Raw genomic sequence first — 16,581 nt, 5'->3', positions numbered from 1 at the left:
CTGTGTTTGGATGCGCATCATTGGAAGAGATTTCTAAAGTATCAGGTTTTAAATTAGTTATGCCACTGATGACGTACAAACCACATATTCCTAAACAGAATGGGGTGCATTGCAGTGGCGGCTTGTGACTTTTGAAAGTAGTAAGGCGTAGAAGTTGGGGCTGAGTGTTACATCGGAACCAAGCAAAGCAAGCAAGCCTGATCAACAAAAGGGGATTTGGGGGTTGTCCCCTCTGTGAAAATGTTTAAAAAGAGTGCACTTTAATACAAAATTATTTTATATGCAATTAGACATGGGGTCACAAATTAAAAAAAATTCTAGCAACTGCCTCCTTAAACTGACCGACTTGCGTGCACAGCTGTACCTTTTATAATGTGTATATGTAATTGTGATTGTGTGTACATGTAGTGTGTATGAAGCATGAGCTGCTGTACTGTACCTGCTATGTGTGTGTAAAGCTTGTGCTGTTGTTGCCTGACTGTGCATGTCATATGTAAGTGAGCGAGAGAGCGAGTGAAGCTTTTTCTGATACTGATGTGTGTGTGTGTTTCTGTATGCTTGTGAAAGCACATGTATGTGCAGCACTGCTTCTGCCAGAGGGTGCCTGCCAGTCATGTGTGTGTGTGTTTCTGCATGTTTGTGAAAGCACATGTATGTGTAGCACTGCTTCTGCCAGAGGTGCCTGCCAGTGTGTGTGTGTGTGTGTGTGTGTGTGTGAAGCTTGTGCTACTGTTGCCTGACCGGCTGCTGTTCTGTGTGGGAGAGCAGAGTGAAATGGTGAAGCTTCTGCTTGTTAGCGTTTTAAGCGAATCTCGAGAACAGTGTTTACACTACACAAACACTAAAACTGCTGCCCACGGACACTGCTTGCTGCTTTACTCACCAAAACACGGGGTGTGCAGCAGCGCCTACTAGTGCCTAGAAAACCTGCTCTCCGGCGCCTCGGTGACGCTGTCGAGTGGTGAACCGCCCTCCTCATACCTGACTCTCTCAGGGCTGACTCTACCTGATTATCTGCTCTGAGGGGTTGGAGGAAGTGGGTTTCCAAATGCCACAATTAAGAGGCAGCCCCATCACTCCTCTCAGCGAGCCCTATGTCATTGCTGCGCAGTTTGGCTTTTTAAACCTTTCTTTCTTGGGGAGAGAGAGGCCCTTCATTACCAGGTCTTAAATACTTGTGTCAACTGATAAGGGGGAGGCGTGAAGGAGCCAAGCCCAGGAGCCGTGTGCTCTGCCCATCCAGGCCTCTGCTGCTGCCTGGCACCGTGGAACAGCTTTGGGGACGGATCTAGGAACCTACAGCCTACCAAACAAGCATTAAAAATGCAATAGATCTCACCTTTAATTAACTTAAAGCTACTTGCTTTGCTATACAATACCATTAGAAAAGCAAATGGCTTTTACTTAATAAAAGGTGAGACCTGTTGCATTTTCAATGTTTGTTATCGTATTGCCTCAAGGAATGGACTGCCACCAACCGCCTTCGCATTAGTTAAGAACCTTGGAGTTGTAAGTCTAGCTCAGCTAAGATGACAGTGGCTTTCCTGAGTGACCTTTAACTTGGGATTTAGTGCCTCCCTGCCCTGCCCGGCGTAAGGTCCATTTATCAGTGCAGCTTTTCAATGCAGAGGGCTTTACTCTGGATTTTCTTTTAGCCCTTTTAGTTCCCGAGTCTCACAAGTCAGCATCTAAACTGGTGTAACCCAGCTAGAAGCTGTGGCCACACCTTGCCCTGCAGAGCCATTGGAAGGACTCGGGGGAGGGGGGATGGGGATCACCGGCTTCACCAGGCCTAGTGCGGCGTCTTCTGAATGAATATAGCATACAGCTGCATAGCATAGTAACTGCAAACTTCAGAAAAACTTCAATCAAACCACCTGTAGCACATTATACAAAGGGCATTTTCAAAGGACACAAAACACCCAGAGATTCATTTTCTACAAACCGCTGAGGAGTGTAATCAGAAGCCTGCAAACAATCACACACAGCAGCCGCCTTAGCACGAAACACCAGCACGCCCGCTCTTACGTTTGAACATCTTAGATGGACTGAGTCATTCATCCCAAGCCTTTCCAGCTGCTGTGGCCTCAATCAATGCACTCTATGCATACAGAACAGCCTCAATGTACACTAATCGCACACTATATCAATAGCCCAGTGTTCCCCAAAAACATCAGTTTTACAATGGTGGCAATAAACAACAACTGCACATTGATTTCCAAAGACAGCTATCAAATACTGCTTACCCAAATAATCCATTTGCTTAAACAAGGCCATTCTGGATTGCGCCACAACATAGATATAACACATCGGTTTACAAAGATTTTTCTATCACAAGTTATATATTTTTTTAAAACACGAAGACTGGACCTTTCTAGTGAAGTGAATGGGGAGGGGGTTTATTTTGGACATGTGCCTCGGACGGACGGCCCCATTGTTCTGCCCCTTTGTTTTTTAGGTCTCGGCCTAGCGTTACACTGCGCAGCCGAGATTTTATGTCAACAGTATTAGGGGCTTAAATCCGACCCTCTTCTCTATTGGCTGGGCTCGTAAATGCTGCCCAGCCATTGGAGGAGAGGGGCGTCACTCCGTTTAAGTCCCGTCTTTTTGGGATTCGGGGGTGTGTTTTTTACTTTCTTTCTGTTTTCTTTCTCTCCTTTTCCCATTGGCTGGAATTTTACCTTCCAGCCAATGGGAAGAGGAGAGAAAGAAAAACACGCCCCCAAATCCCAAAATGACTATGCCTTTCTCCGAGGCATTTCCGCATGACCTCGGAGAAAGATGGTGGTCCTTTCCCCCTTGCGCTGTTCTCGTTAATTTATTTTACTGTGATTGGCTGCTTAACCACATCGCTGCTGTGGTTATTTTTGCCCTGTGCTGGATATTCCTATTTTCCTCTATTCATGACGAGCTCAGCTCGTCATCAGCACAGCTCAACTGTGCCTCATGACGAGCTGAGCTCGTCATGAGCATGGAAAGGGTTACATTTTGTAGTAAAGAAACGAGAATCCTACCCTCGCTACCATTTCCTTAATTGAACTGAAAATTATTAACGCATAAGCTAGATAATGTTTCATTCTATTCTCGCCAGTTGAGCTTGACTGGAGAGAGGAAGATCGCAGTTTATAATGGCTTCTCAAATAAATTATTGAACCCGTTCTAGAGACTCTGCATCTTCCTCACTACAATGTCATGTCTTTTCGCTAATGTGCGCATTCAAACAGTGTTTACATCATCTGTTCCTGTGCCGGAAGAGGTCCGTCAAAAAGGTCCTCCAAGACGGAATTAAACACGCATGCCATGCTCTTTGGGCCGTAAACGGTAGTAGATGCTTTCCGCTCTGAGCTGGAAGTGCACAGGCGTGCGCGATGTGTGCATGCGCTGTGCTCCGGTCTCAAGATGGAGGGTAGCCGTTGGTATTACAGGCGGGAGCAGCTACAACAGAGCCCGTCCCGCAGAGGTATTACAGCTGGGAGCAGCTACAACAGAGCCCGTCCCGCCGAGCAGGGATCGACGCTGATAAAGAAGGTTGGTAAGCCCTCAGAAACCGGGGTTTTGCGGCCAGCGAAGCGTCGCTGTGTGCATGCATCTGGAGTTATGATATCTTCCGATGCCAGTGTTTTAAACTTTCTGGTTGAAAAGCAGCTCCTCATGGTTAGAAAGGCGTGCTTCCTTCTGAAGAGTGCCCCGGGTAGGTAGCAGGCCGTAACAACAGCTAGGAACCTCTGTGTCCTATTCGACTCTGATTTATCATTCGACCAGCACGCCAAGAATGTTGGCGGCAGATGCTTTGGAATAATAAAATCGCTAAGAAAGTTCTTCAACTTTCTTCCACTTGACGCCAGGAAAACAGTAACAGTAGCCCTTATAATCTCATGCCTAGATTACTGTAACGGCCTCTTGGCGGGGACAAAAAAGTCCACACTGACCAAACTTCAAAGTGTTCTTCACACGGCCGCCCGACTGGTCCTAAAATTGCCCCGAAAATCATCTATCTCCGCAGCTTTAAGATCCCTGCATTGGCTCCCCCTCCATAAAAGAATACTTTTTAAAATACTGATTGTCGCCTTTCGGGCGTTTAACAAAACTGGTCCAAAATATCTCACCAGACGCTTCCCCCACTACAACCCGAGCCAATCTCTCCGTTCTGCCCAGGACAACCTCATGCTCCCCGCTAGGTACAACTTGAAGACGAAAGGTGGAAAAACTTTAAGCTTCCTGGCCATTAAAGCCTGGAACAGCATGCCCAAAAATCTGAGACAACAAACTCTTGAAAAACCTTTCAGAAAACATCTAAAGACTTGGATCTTTAACTTTCCCGACGACTTCACCAAAGCTACCATCTAACCTCTTACTGCTACCACTACTGGGCTTTCAGGAATTTCAGCGCCATGATGCTCCCTCCGGAGCGAATGCTGCGCTTTAGAAATACCCCCTCAAAATATCGAAAATATCAAATGTCTACCTGCTACTGTTAACAGTACAGTAGTAGGCGAGTCCAGTGCGGTGAGATGAACTGGGGGGTTGAGGTGCTTCTGTGCTAGATGGTTGTCCCACTGGCTCCCTCCCGCTCCGTGGCAGCCCATCTCCCTCCCTCCCCCGTTCCTCAGGCCGGCCGCCATGTTACTCGTTGTGATCTGTTTTTCTGCCCTCTGTTCCCTGCTTGTGCTCGATTGCCTCTGTTCCATGTGTGTGGCTCTGTGTGTGGGGGGCTCTGTGTGTGTGGGGGGGAGGCTCTGTGTGTGTGTGTGTGGGGGCTCTGTGTGTGTGTGTGTGTGAGGGGCTCTGTGTGTGTGTGGTGGGGGCTCTGTGTGTGTGGGGGGGCTCTGTGTGTGTGTGGGGGGCTCTGTGTGTGTGTGTGGGGCTCTGTGTGTGGGGAGCTCTGTGTGGGTAGCTTTTTTGTAGGTGGCTCTGTGTGGGTGGCTCTGTCTGTGTGAGGGTGACTCTGTGTGTGTGGGGGGGCTCTGTATGTGTGGGGAGGGGGGCTGTGTGTGTGGGGGGGGCTGTGTGTGTGGGGGGGGGTTCTGTGTGTATGTGGGGGGCTCTGTGTGTGGGGGGGCTTTGTGTGGGTAGCTTTTTTTGTAGGTGGCTCTATGTGTGGGTGGCTCTGTCTGTGTGAAGGTGGCTCTGTGTGTGTGTGTGTGTGGGTGGCTCTGTGTGGGTGGCTCTGTGGGTGGCTCTGTGTGCGGCTCTGTATGTGTGTGGGTGGCTTTGTGTGGGTTTAGAGATTAAGCTGTCGGCATTGTAAATGACAATGCCATTTATTTATATGTTTGAAAAACAAAAACATAAATAAAAATGTCATGAGCAATGCCAATAGCTCTAACTTTAACAATGCTAAGACCATTGCATTGTAAATGCTTGTCTTCACAAGGAGAGAGGGGCAGCCCGTCCCACCTGGGGCGCCCCCTTTTAATAGGACTAATGATTGAACCGGGAGGCTGGAGGTCTGGAGGGGCGAGAGGACCGAACATTATCTGCCTTCTGAAGTGTTACATTTCTGCCCCCTGAACCCCAACTGGGGGACACACATGCATCAAAGGGAACCATGTGGGGGTACAGTTGTCTGTTGACTCCATTGGAGAGTGCCTCCCCCCACCCCTGCCATCTGAGTTCTGGGAGCACAGAGAGCCGGGCATCTCTCGGCCCTTCACCAGGCGCACACTGGCCGCTACAGCCCAAAGCGCTTAGGACCCGCACCGTGATCTAAAGCGCTACAGTAAAACGACGCTAAAGGATATCCCGCCCCCTCCCAAAATGCAAACCTACTCCACCCCTCTCTTGGCTGAAGCCACTGACCATTTCATAAAATCCTCACAACTTGTTACTGCTTCAAGCTTCAGGCAGAGGGAGGGGCGCATCCATACTGGAGGGGGCTAGGGAAGCTTGTCCCAGAGGCAGTGTTGACAGTATGTAGGGTAGGCTGGAGGACTTTCACGGGCCCAGCTGTGAAATAAACAATACATACACTTGTGTATTATGGCCCAGTAATGCATTCTCGGAGTTCTGGTGCCAATCACAAATCCACCCCTCATTGGCTCGAAGGCCGAGTGTCGTATGATCGCGCCAGCCCACGGCATCCACACTGCTTCATGGTATGTACAATCTTCCCATGATGCACGTGCACCCACGTATACATACCACACATGTGTATCGCATGCGGAATTCATCAGTTCACTGCTGGTTGCAGGCTGTCGACGCTCTGCATCCGGGGCCCCCTGAAGGACATGGAGCCCCCGCCCCCACAGCCCTCGCCAGCGCTGCCCCAGGGCCGCTCCGGGCCTGAGGAGCGAGGGTGGGTCCTGGCAAGAGGAGCCTTCGAGAGGAAGTGGGCAATAAAAGCAGCGCGGCCCGTCCGCGTGACGCACAGCGAGGAGACCCATTACAGGTCATTCATTGCACCTCAGTGTTGTTTGTTGTTTGCTCTCGACCACCAGTAAAGCCCCTTAATTACCTATGTCCGGCAATAAGCGCTGTTTAAAGTATAAAAACACACGCATTTCGCCATCTCCACAAAAGAGGCCAGTCACTTCAGCCGTCGAACACATGCCATCCGCTTCTGAACGTTCCAACGTTTTGCCTGCAGTGTGTACGCAGGTTTCAATAAACTCCTGGTGTTCCATGTTTTATTGTGGTGTATTCAATATTTATGAATGATAAAAACTGAAATTTTGATATCCGTACTCCTGCGGTCACGGCGGGATGGCCTGCACCGCCGCCTTATAATTATGGATGGATTGATCATCATTAACTCGGATCTAGACTGCCGCGCCCCGCCGGCTCTCCTCTTTGGACCTCTCATGGCCCCCCTGAAATGAAAACAGGCAGAGTCGGCCCGGCTGCGGCAAGATCGGGGCCCAGGGGAACTGACCTCCCAAAATGTCCCCAGGTGGGGCACGCGACTGCCCCGGCGGAGGGACTTGTTTCTGCCCCAGAGGGACCTAATGACCCTGCTGCTGCCCCGGCGTTGACTGACTCTGAAAAGTGCTGAACTTTCTGTGACCGGACGGCGGGTGCGAGAGGTAAAGGATGCGGTCACCCAGGGCGCACCTAGGGGTCCTGTCAGCTCTCCCAACGAGCGGGGTGGGGTGGGTCCAGCCGAGCGCTAGAGGGTCACCCTCTCACTCACCAAGCACTTCTTCAACCTTTGCGCATCTCATACATACACGAAGCACAAATACACGAAGCACAAAGAAGAACAGCGCTGAAAGACAAGCGTGGCCTCGTGGCCGTGAAAGTTAAAGTTGTGCTTGTACAGCGTTTCCTTTACGGGAGCCAGCAGCAGAGGCCCGATACTTGCTAACAGATGGCTTTTCTGCTGGCTCCCGCGAGGGAATCGCCATGCATGCACGAGCACTCATAGGAAGCTGTGCAAAACACGCACGAGTTTCAAGTAAAGTGCTGACTGATTCCAAGAGCTCCCTCTAAGCAGTGCTTACGCACTGCGTAGCGAGACCTAAAAAGGAGGTCACCGGTATGCTCAGACTGAGCGGTAACTATGAGGTGGTGCGGTCAAAAGGCTATTGGCTCAGTGAAGTAACTGTTCCGCGGGAGATGTGCCTCTGTGTTGCTAAATTATTTGTTGTCTGTATTTTTAATTGTTCCCTAGGAATACATTAATTTGTAAAAGGAAAGCAGAGTGGTGGTACTGACGTGTGCCCTGAAGAAATTGCCTTCAAATCAATAGGCAATGAAACATGTTGGCTCTCTATGATGAAAAGAGGCAGCAGAGTGTCCTTTTAATGTGAGCAAACCCACAGCATAGAATAAAGGTGATAAGCTAGTGTTGGTTATAGCTCGTTTTTAAAACATAAAGTGGTCCCTAAATGCTAGGATCTACTTTATGGGGTCAGTTTTTTAGTACTTAGAGCAACACTTTAGTACACATAACCAGTAAGTTCACGACTGGTTTCACTGCACACTTAACATATGTGCACTTCACCCTCACCATGATTCATTTGTCTTTACTGTTTCCTTTAGGGTACGGGTCTGCTGATGATGAGAACCTGAGTCCACTGGTGAGAACCAACCAGTGGACTCCCATGGTGTTACTTCCGTGAGGCACCCAATACCCCTTCACATTTTTGTACGTTTGTCACTTTATTTGCACTCACTTGCGTTATTAGGATTGTATCTATCACACTAAGCACTGGGTTACACTATTTGGGAAACATTTTATACATAGAACAGGGACCTATAGAGAAAGACAGTGTAGGATTCACTGCTCAAGCAGGACACTATATTGTGGCAGCTATTGACAGATATTAGGTCCACGTGCATCTGTTCTAGCATTTAGGCCAGGTCTCTAGTGTGTTTTACTTCAGTGAGTGGGGGGCTGACCTGGCTTATATAGTGCCCCTCAGGCTCCTTGGGGAATATAGAAAAAAAACAATTTGCCAGAATCACCTAATTTGGTCAAGTGGGTAAGCCGGGACTGATCCCAGGTTTTCTTGTTTCCCATTGTGCAAGTCGGCATCTATTTCTCTCTCTCATTTGACATAAACGTTAATTATTTGTCTTTAACTCTTGGTACATGAGGTGTGAGTATGGGTGGCAGGAAGAAGCCACACTTGGCTTGCTTTGGGCTCAAGGAAACAAGAGATCCTTGTGCTGAGCCAGAGCCAGGCATATGGCTCGAGCCGTCAGTGGTTTGTCCACCTCTATCGCTTAATGGCAATCGAAGGGACAAAGACATAGGAACCACTTAATGTGACCGTGGTCAAATAATGTGGTCAAGTAGGAGTATTAACACCGCAGCACAAGTTCTCTTGCTACGCTATCAAGAAGATTCTCACTACTTCATATTTCAGTGAGTGGGCTCTGAGAATAGGTGTCCTAGCCTTATGAGTAACATAAAATGGATAGTTGGCTTACAGTCCTGTTTTATTATCACATACTTATTACAAGTGTTTAGTTTGAATCCAGTTATTCCTGGTATTGATAAAACCGAATACAAAGATCTTGAGAACACAATTTGTCACGAGGGGAGGCTGGGAATTATGACAAACAAGTATCCTGGTTTTATAGACTTCATCTTGTTTGTTACATAATTAGGGTATCAGAGGCTCCGATGGTGAGACTCGGGACTGTTCTTATCAATGAATTGCAGATGATGGAGGCTGCCCAGACTTTTAATAGAGTTCACAACCAGAATATTTTGGCCAAGATGTCAAGCCAGGAGTAAATGACAGTGAGGTTTGTGGCTGCCCAACTCAGTGAACTACGCACCTTGTTGGGGAGTTTCACAAGGATTTCTAAAAGCACTTGCTACTTTAAATGACCCTGTTTCTAAGCTCTCCAAATGTTTACAGATAAGAGATTAAAAACATAAGTAGATTGTGAGGCCTAAGAGTGTATTTCATTTCAATTAAATAATCTAGTTACCTCCTGTGTAAACTTGACTGACCAAACGTGGCAATAGCAGGCAGAGAAGGCTCTCTTCAGGGTCCAGTACACGGATAGCAACTGAAATAGAGCACAACACAGAACTGTCAAATCTATGTCTCATGTAAACACTAGGGGATTAATTTAGAGGGCAGTTTGTTATGCCCTTGGTAACCCCATGAGTCACAGTCCACACAATGTACAGGCTTTGTTTCCCCTATTTACAACCTTACATCCCCCCGAATCCCCTGCCAGACCCTATCCCTGCTGATGCCAATGTGGCCCTCTGTCACCCAGCAGACCATATGTTTGAGGCATGTGAGCTGTGGATCACATGCTTTGCATACTCCTGTCATCTAGTGTTGGGTCTGGATGTTTGCAAGTTGTTCTTCGAAGAAGTCTTTCCAGTCATGAGGTAGGTGATTCCTCCTTTCGGTGATAGTGCGGATGGGCATCGACTCCATTGTTAGATGTTTTTTTTCGCCATCGGGTTCGGACGTCTATTGCTGCACTCCGCTTCAAAACCATTGCTTCGGGTTCCCCCGGTGCGCAATCCACTTTACCGACATCGGTACTGTTTTCAAACACGTATTCCACTTCTCCACGCATCGTGTCCGTCGAAGAAAAAAATCTACTTCGATCAGAGGTCTTGGAAAGGCCGTCCAGCCTACCCTCTTCGGCCCACTTCGCAGTCGATGGAATGGACCCCATTTAAATTCTGCCCTTGGTGCAGCACTAAGTATACGTGCACTGATCTGCACGAAGTTTGCAACTTGTGCTTGTCTCTGGAGCACAACGAAGAGAACTATGACGAGTGTAAATCGTTCTGATCGAAGAAAACGGTCCATGATAGTCGGGCTTGACGTCACGAGATGCAAACTCAAAACGTCGACTACATGCCGGAAATCTTTGGCAAATATTTTGAATAGGAATTCAACGCACAAGGGGCAGATTCGGTTTGAGTCAAGTTCGAGCTATATAAAATTCAGCACAAAAAAAAATCCCTGAATCGGACTCAGACGCGGAAGAAGACTTGCCGCAAGGTCAACGTACCGTGAGCAACGAAAGCCCCTTAACCCAAAACCCAAGTCAACCAAAACAAAAGGCTTCAGTCCCACCCCGCCTTCAGGCCACGGTCAGCACCAACAACATGTTTCCGATGCCCTACCCTCCGGTTCGGCACAAAACACATCGCTAAACCTTCTGGCTCGGGATCGAGTCAGCCACAGACTGGCACTGAGCCGAAGCATTCAGGCTCGAAGCTGAAATCCGCTTCGGAGCTGAAATCCTTGACGCCAAAGACAAAGCCTCCTTTGGCACCAAAACCTTTGCCGTGAAAAGGAGATTCCACCCCAGCACCAAAATCTTCGGCACCGAAACCCAAAACTGTGCCTCCGAAGCAGCAGGGTCCAGATTTCGATGTTCCAACATCCAAATTGGACCTAAAACTAAATGAACTATACATAAATCCTGATACAAGATGTGTTCTTACTTAGTAACCTCAGAAACGTAAACCTGAGTCACAGGAAAGACCCTTACTTTATTCCTTTCAAGAAGAAGAATGTGGATTCTAACCCTACTCCTTTCCCACATTCTTCAACACCAACCTCTTCACCTTTACGTCATTTGTTAATCACACCCACTAACTCTCCAGGATGATGATAAGAATGGGGGGGAGACTCTTCTACAGATAGATCCCTGGAGAGACTATCACACAGATTCACCAAGATCTTTACCCTGCAAAGCCTTCTCCTCCTGATGACAATGTAGGACACCTAGCGTTGCTCACTAGAGTTGCAGAATATCATAGGGTGCATTTACACAAGGAATTTCTAGAGGAAGATTTCCTAACCCTCACTACCACACATAGGGCTAGTAACACTCTGCCTATTCTTAGAGGCATGATGAGACATGCGGACAACATTTTCAAAGATCCACTGCGGGCCCGCATTCTAACCCCCAGAATTGAAAATTATAAGGCTGCTCCTTCAGATCCAGTCTTTATTAAAGGTCAGCTACCACTAGACTCTTTGGTAGTCTCTAATGCCCGTAAAAGGACCTATTCACAGACCACAGGGATGCACCCCCTCCAGTTAAGGAGTCAAAACTATTAGACGCCTCTGGTAAGAGAGTAGCTGCTTAAGCAGCAAACCACTGGCGCTTTGCCAACACCCAGGCCCTGCTAGCCAGTTTGACATCGCACACTGGGTTGAAATGGAGCAGTTGCTGCAACATCTCCCAGATGAATGTAAAGCAAAGGCCCAAGATTTAATTCAGGAGGGAAAGCTCATATCCAATTCCTCAATAAGACGTGCTTTAGATGCTGCAGACAGGGCAGCTGGGGGTTGAACACAAGTTTGTTACTTAGAAGACATGATTGGCTAAAGATTTCTGGGTTCAAACTTGAAGTCCAGCAGTCTAATTTAAATATCCTTTTGACAAGGAGCATCTCTTTGACCCCGAAGTAGATAAGTCCTTGGAGAAGATGAAAAAGACACAGTGGTAGCCAAATCTATCGGAGCTCTACAGTCTCCTTCTACCAGTGGCTCCTTTTGTCGGTCTTTCTACCAGGGGGTATAAGACCATTTCCACATGGGCACGCCAACCTTGGTTCCCCACCCTGCTAGAGCTCTCAGTAGTTCCACATCAAAAGCTGCATCTCAACTCCAGTCTCCTCACTCAGAGCCATGGAGAAATCAGGCATTCAAATCCCAACAAACTCAACCTAGCGATTTGGCTACTGAGGTCATAGAGTTTTGTTAATTACAATTACCACCCAACTTTATGAATATCCTAAAGGAGGCTAGGAGACCTGCTACTAGGGCATGTTATGCAGCAAAATGGAAACAATTTGTTATCTATTGTACAAATAACAATATCAATCCCCTTGATGCCTCAGTGCAAAACATCATCTGTTGCCTCTTACACTTACAGCAATCTGGACTAGCCTACACATCCATTTGCTTGCATTTAGCAGCAGTAGCTGCATACTTACAAAACAGACAACACATCTCTATTCAGAGTACAAGTTATTAAAGCCTTTATGGAAGGATTAAAAAGAGTAATACCACCAAGAGTCCCACCTGCACCAAAGTGGAACTTGAACATAGTCCTTCCAAGGCTGATGGGTCCACCTTTTGAACCAATGCACATGTGTCCATTACAATTTCTCTCCGGGAAGGTTGCTTTTCACAATCATTTCCTTAAGGAGATTTGGTGAACTCCAGGCGCTAACTATACAAGAACCTTACTTTCAACTTCATAAAGACAAAGTGGTTCTATGAACCAATTCCAAATTTCTACCTAAAGTGGTTTCTGCTTTTCACATCAATCTATCAGTCGAGTTACCCGTGCTCTTTCCTCAACATGTTTCTGTAGCAGAACGAGTTCTACACACATTAGATGTTAGAAGAACTCTACTTCTTTATGCGGAAAGAACAAAAGATTTTCGCAAGACAAAACGTTCTTTGTTGATTTTTTGCGACCACACACAGGCAATATTATATCTAAATCAGGCATTGCACGATGGATTGTCAAATGTATCAAAACATGTTATGTGAAAGCGAAAATAACCTTGACAATACCGCCTAGGGCGCATTCCACCTGCAAAATAGGGGCGACTATGGCCTTCTTAGGGGATTTTTCTCTTAGCTGACATTTGTAAGGCAGCAACATGGTCTACACCGCACACATTCACCAAACCTTACTGTGTAGATGTGTTAGCGAGGCAATAGGCTAATGTAAACAAAACACGGGCAAAATGAAATAAAACAAAACAGGCACAAATTATCGACAAAACAAGGAAAAGCAAAACACGGGCAAAAGGAAATAAAACAAAACAGGCACAAATTATCGACAAAACAAGGCAATAACAACCGCAGCGGAGGCAGCCGGCAACCGGCAAACGAGGCAGCAGCGAGGCAGAGGGCAGGCAAGGGGCACACGCAGCAGCTGGTGGCCGTGCGGCGCGGGGGTGTCCCACAAGTGGGTCACTTTCAGCTTGAGCACTGTGCTGACATTACTCAGAAATGTATATGTACACTGGTTACTGAGAATACAATTTGAATTTTTTGAAATGGTATTCATTTAAAAAAAGGTGAATTAATCTCTACACATGGCCTGCATATGTGATACATTCCTGTGAGATAATGAACCCACGAACCCCTGGGTTTGTTCACAATGAGAATGGTTAGTGCTCATATGCGGCTTCGCTCGTCACTCTGGAGCAGAAAGAATTTGGCACTGAGCTGCGCGATGTCTCCTACCGGCGTGCAGCAGGACTGCTTTAAAGTTTCAGGATCCAGTCTGGCGCCTGGGGAATATTCTCACGGTGAAGAATTAGCAGGTCAAGGAGTATCCACCAGAAACAGCGTGACCAAAGGTAAGTAACTTGTTTATTACGTTTAACTTCTGCTGTATTTTATCATCAAAATTCTGCATTCAATAATGTTCACAAAGTGTACAAAACACTGCACCCAAAATATATATTTCAGTCTTATGTAAACAAACAAGGGTGAGTAGGAGCCTTTTGGGTCTAATACATTTTAGACAGAAATAATGTGAATTTTGTGGCAATTAGTTGATTTTGCCAGCACTAACATTTCTCTGAGTCGAGGAGTGACCTTGAGAGTTTTGTAACTTTCAGGTACTGTAACTGCTGATTTTTGGCAATTTGTTGACTATTTTCAATCCCGCAAAATTCTTTTGAGGTTGCAAGTAAACCTATTGCAACTTCAATTTTTGCTCTTACATGTAAAGTCAGGTTGCATTAGAAGCTTTTCAGCAACTCAGGATGTGGGTTCCTATTCACCTGGTGTGGATGCATTTCTCATGTTTAGTGAGACTGACTTTCTTTTCTGACTAAATCCTTTCTTGCATTCAGAGCACGTATAAGGCTTTAATCCAGTGTGGGTCTTTCATGTCGAATTAGATTATATTTGTCAACAAACCTTTTCTGACATTCAGAACACCCTAAGGCATTTTCCCCCTGTGTGAGTACACTCATGTCGAATGAAAAGCAGTTTGTAACCAAAGATTTGCATGCATTACAAGCACTCATAAGGTTTTTCCCCAGTATGGGATCTCTCATGACATGTAACACTGTCTTTCAGATAAAAGCTTTTGTGGCATAAGGATTTTCTCCAGTGTGGAGTTTCTCATGTTGAGTGAGGAAGCGTTTTTCTCTGAAGTTTTTCTGACATTCAGAGCACTCATATGTTTTTTCCCAGTGTGGAGTCTCTCATGGTTAGTGAGGCTGTGCCTATCAAAGAGGCATTTCTGGCATTCAGAGCACTGGTGACGCTTTTTTCCTGTGTGTGTTTGCTCATGTAGTGTGAGACTGCATTCAAAATGTAATCTTTTCTGGCAATCAGGGCACAGAAATTTATTTTGGACTGTGTGTGTTTGCTTATGGTGCTTGTAACAGCTTCTAGCTCGTTTCTAGCAGTTAGAGCTCTGATAAGTTTTTCCCCCACTATGGATTCTTACATGTTCAGTGAGATTAGATTTATGTCTGAAACTTTTTGGGCATTCAGAGCACCGATAACGGTTTTGTCCAGTGCAGGGTTCTTGTATGGCTAGTAAGTCCTCTTTTTCACTGAAACATTTTTGGCATTCGGAGCACAGATAAGGTTTTTCCAAAGAATGGGTTACTGCATGTCGAGTAAGTCTCCATTTGTTACGAAACCTTTTTTGGCATTCAGAGCACTGAAAAGGTTTTTCCCCAGTGTGGGTTCTTGTATGTTCAGTGAGTCTTCTTTTTTCACGGAAACATTTCTGGCATTCGGAGCAGGGAAAAGGTTTTTCCAAAGAGTGGGTTATTGCATGTTGAGTAAGACTCGGTTTGTTACGAAACCTTTGCTGGCATTCAGAGCACTGATAAGGTTTTTCCCCAGTGTGGGTTCTTGTATGATCAGTGAGACTGCTTTTTTCAGTGAAACATTTCTGGCATTCGGAGCACTGATAAGGTTTTTCCCCAGTGTGGATTCTTATGTGCCGAGTGAGACTGCTTTTTACAGTAAAACACATCTGGCATTCAGAGCACTGATTAGGTTTTACCAAAGAGTGGGTTATTGCATGTCGGGAAAGACTCGGTTTGTTACAAAACCTTTGCTGGCATTTAGAACACTGATAAGGTTTTTCCCCAGTGTGGGTTCTTGTATGTTCAGTGAGTCTGCTGTTGTAACTGAAACATTTCTGGCATTCAGGGCACTGATAAGGTTTCTCTCCAGTGTGGGTTATTGTATGCCGAGTGAGAGTGTTTTTGTCAATGAAACATTTCTGGCATTCCGTGCACTGATAAGGTTTTTCCCCAGTGTGGGTTCTTGTATGCCGAGTGAGAGTGTTTTGGCCACTGAAACATTTCTGGCATTCAGAGCACTGATAAGGTTTTTCCCCAGAGTGTGTTCTTGCATGTCGAGAAAGACTCGATTTGTTACAAAATCTTTGCTGGCATTCAGAACACCGATAAGGTTTTTCCTCTGTGTGGATTCTCACATGTTCAGTTAGATACGATTTATCGCAGAAACATTTTTGGCATTCAGAACACTGATAAGGTTTTTCCCCAGAGTGGGTTCTTGCATGTCGAGAAAGTCTCAATTTGCTACAGAATCTTTGCTGGCATTCAGAACACTGAAAAGGTTTTTCCCCTGTGTGGATTCTCACATGTTCAATTAGATGCGATTTATTGCGGAAACATTTTTGGCATTCAGAACACTGATAGGGTTTATCCCTAGTGAGCAATCTCACATGTTCAGTGACATGAGATTTATGGCTGAATCTGTCTTCCCCAGCTTGTGTTATTTTGTGTTGAGTGAGGTTGGTTTGAACACTGAATTTGTTCTCATAGTCTGTGTTTTTACAAGATTTATTTCTAGAGCTAATGTCACCAAGTTTGTTTTTCTTTTGCTCATATGCCATGCTAGGAGTGAACCAGATCCTTCCTAGAGTCCGGCTTGTTTAGAAAATGGTCAGCATTAATCTCTGAAAAAAATCATGGGCAATCTCCTTAACACTTGCATTGAGCAAAATTTGTCTGGAAGCTGCCCTATATAAACCTGTTGAAAGGTTTCTTGCAGATAATGGTCTTCAGGTTATGGCCTCTCTGGCAGCAACTTATTATGTGAATAATGTTTTTCTCACATTCATTTGTATAGGTTCTTAGCAAAGCAGTGATAAAGGTGTTAGTTGGATATTTAA

At 46.1% G+C, this 16,581-nt stretch overlaps 1 protein-coding gene across 1 annotated transcript; it reads right to left on the bottom strand.

Moving 5' to 3' along the window:
• Window positions 1–13,571: 13,571 nt before the first annotated feature.
• LOC147663414 (uncharacterized) lies at window positions 13,572–16,370 on the bottom strand. Its single transcript, XM_086950474.1, has one exon. The coding sequence runs from the start codon at window positions 16,300–16,302 to the stop codon at window positions 14,824–14,826; it is 1,479 nt and encodes a 492-aa protein (XP_086806600.1). The 5' UTR covers window positions 16,303–16,370; the 3' UTR covers window positions 13,572–14,823.
• Window positions 16,371–16,581: the final 211 nt, after the last annotated feature.

This window comes from Lissotriton vulgaris, unplaced genomic scaffold, assembly GCF_964263255.1.
Source record: "Lissotriton vulgaris unplaced genomic scaffold, aLisVul1.2 SCAFFOLD_1717, whole genome shotgun sequence".
Classification (NCBI taxonomy): Eukaryota; Metazoa; Chordata; class Amphibia; order Caudata; family Salamandridae; genus Lissotriton; species Lissotriton vulgaris.
Note: the sequence above shows the minus strand (reverse complement) of the source record. Positions and strands in the feature narration are given on the sequence as shown.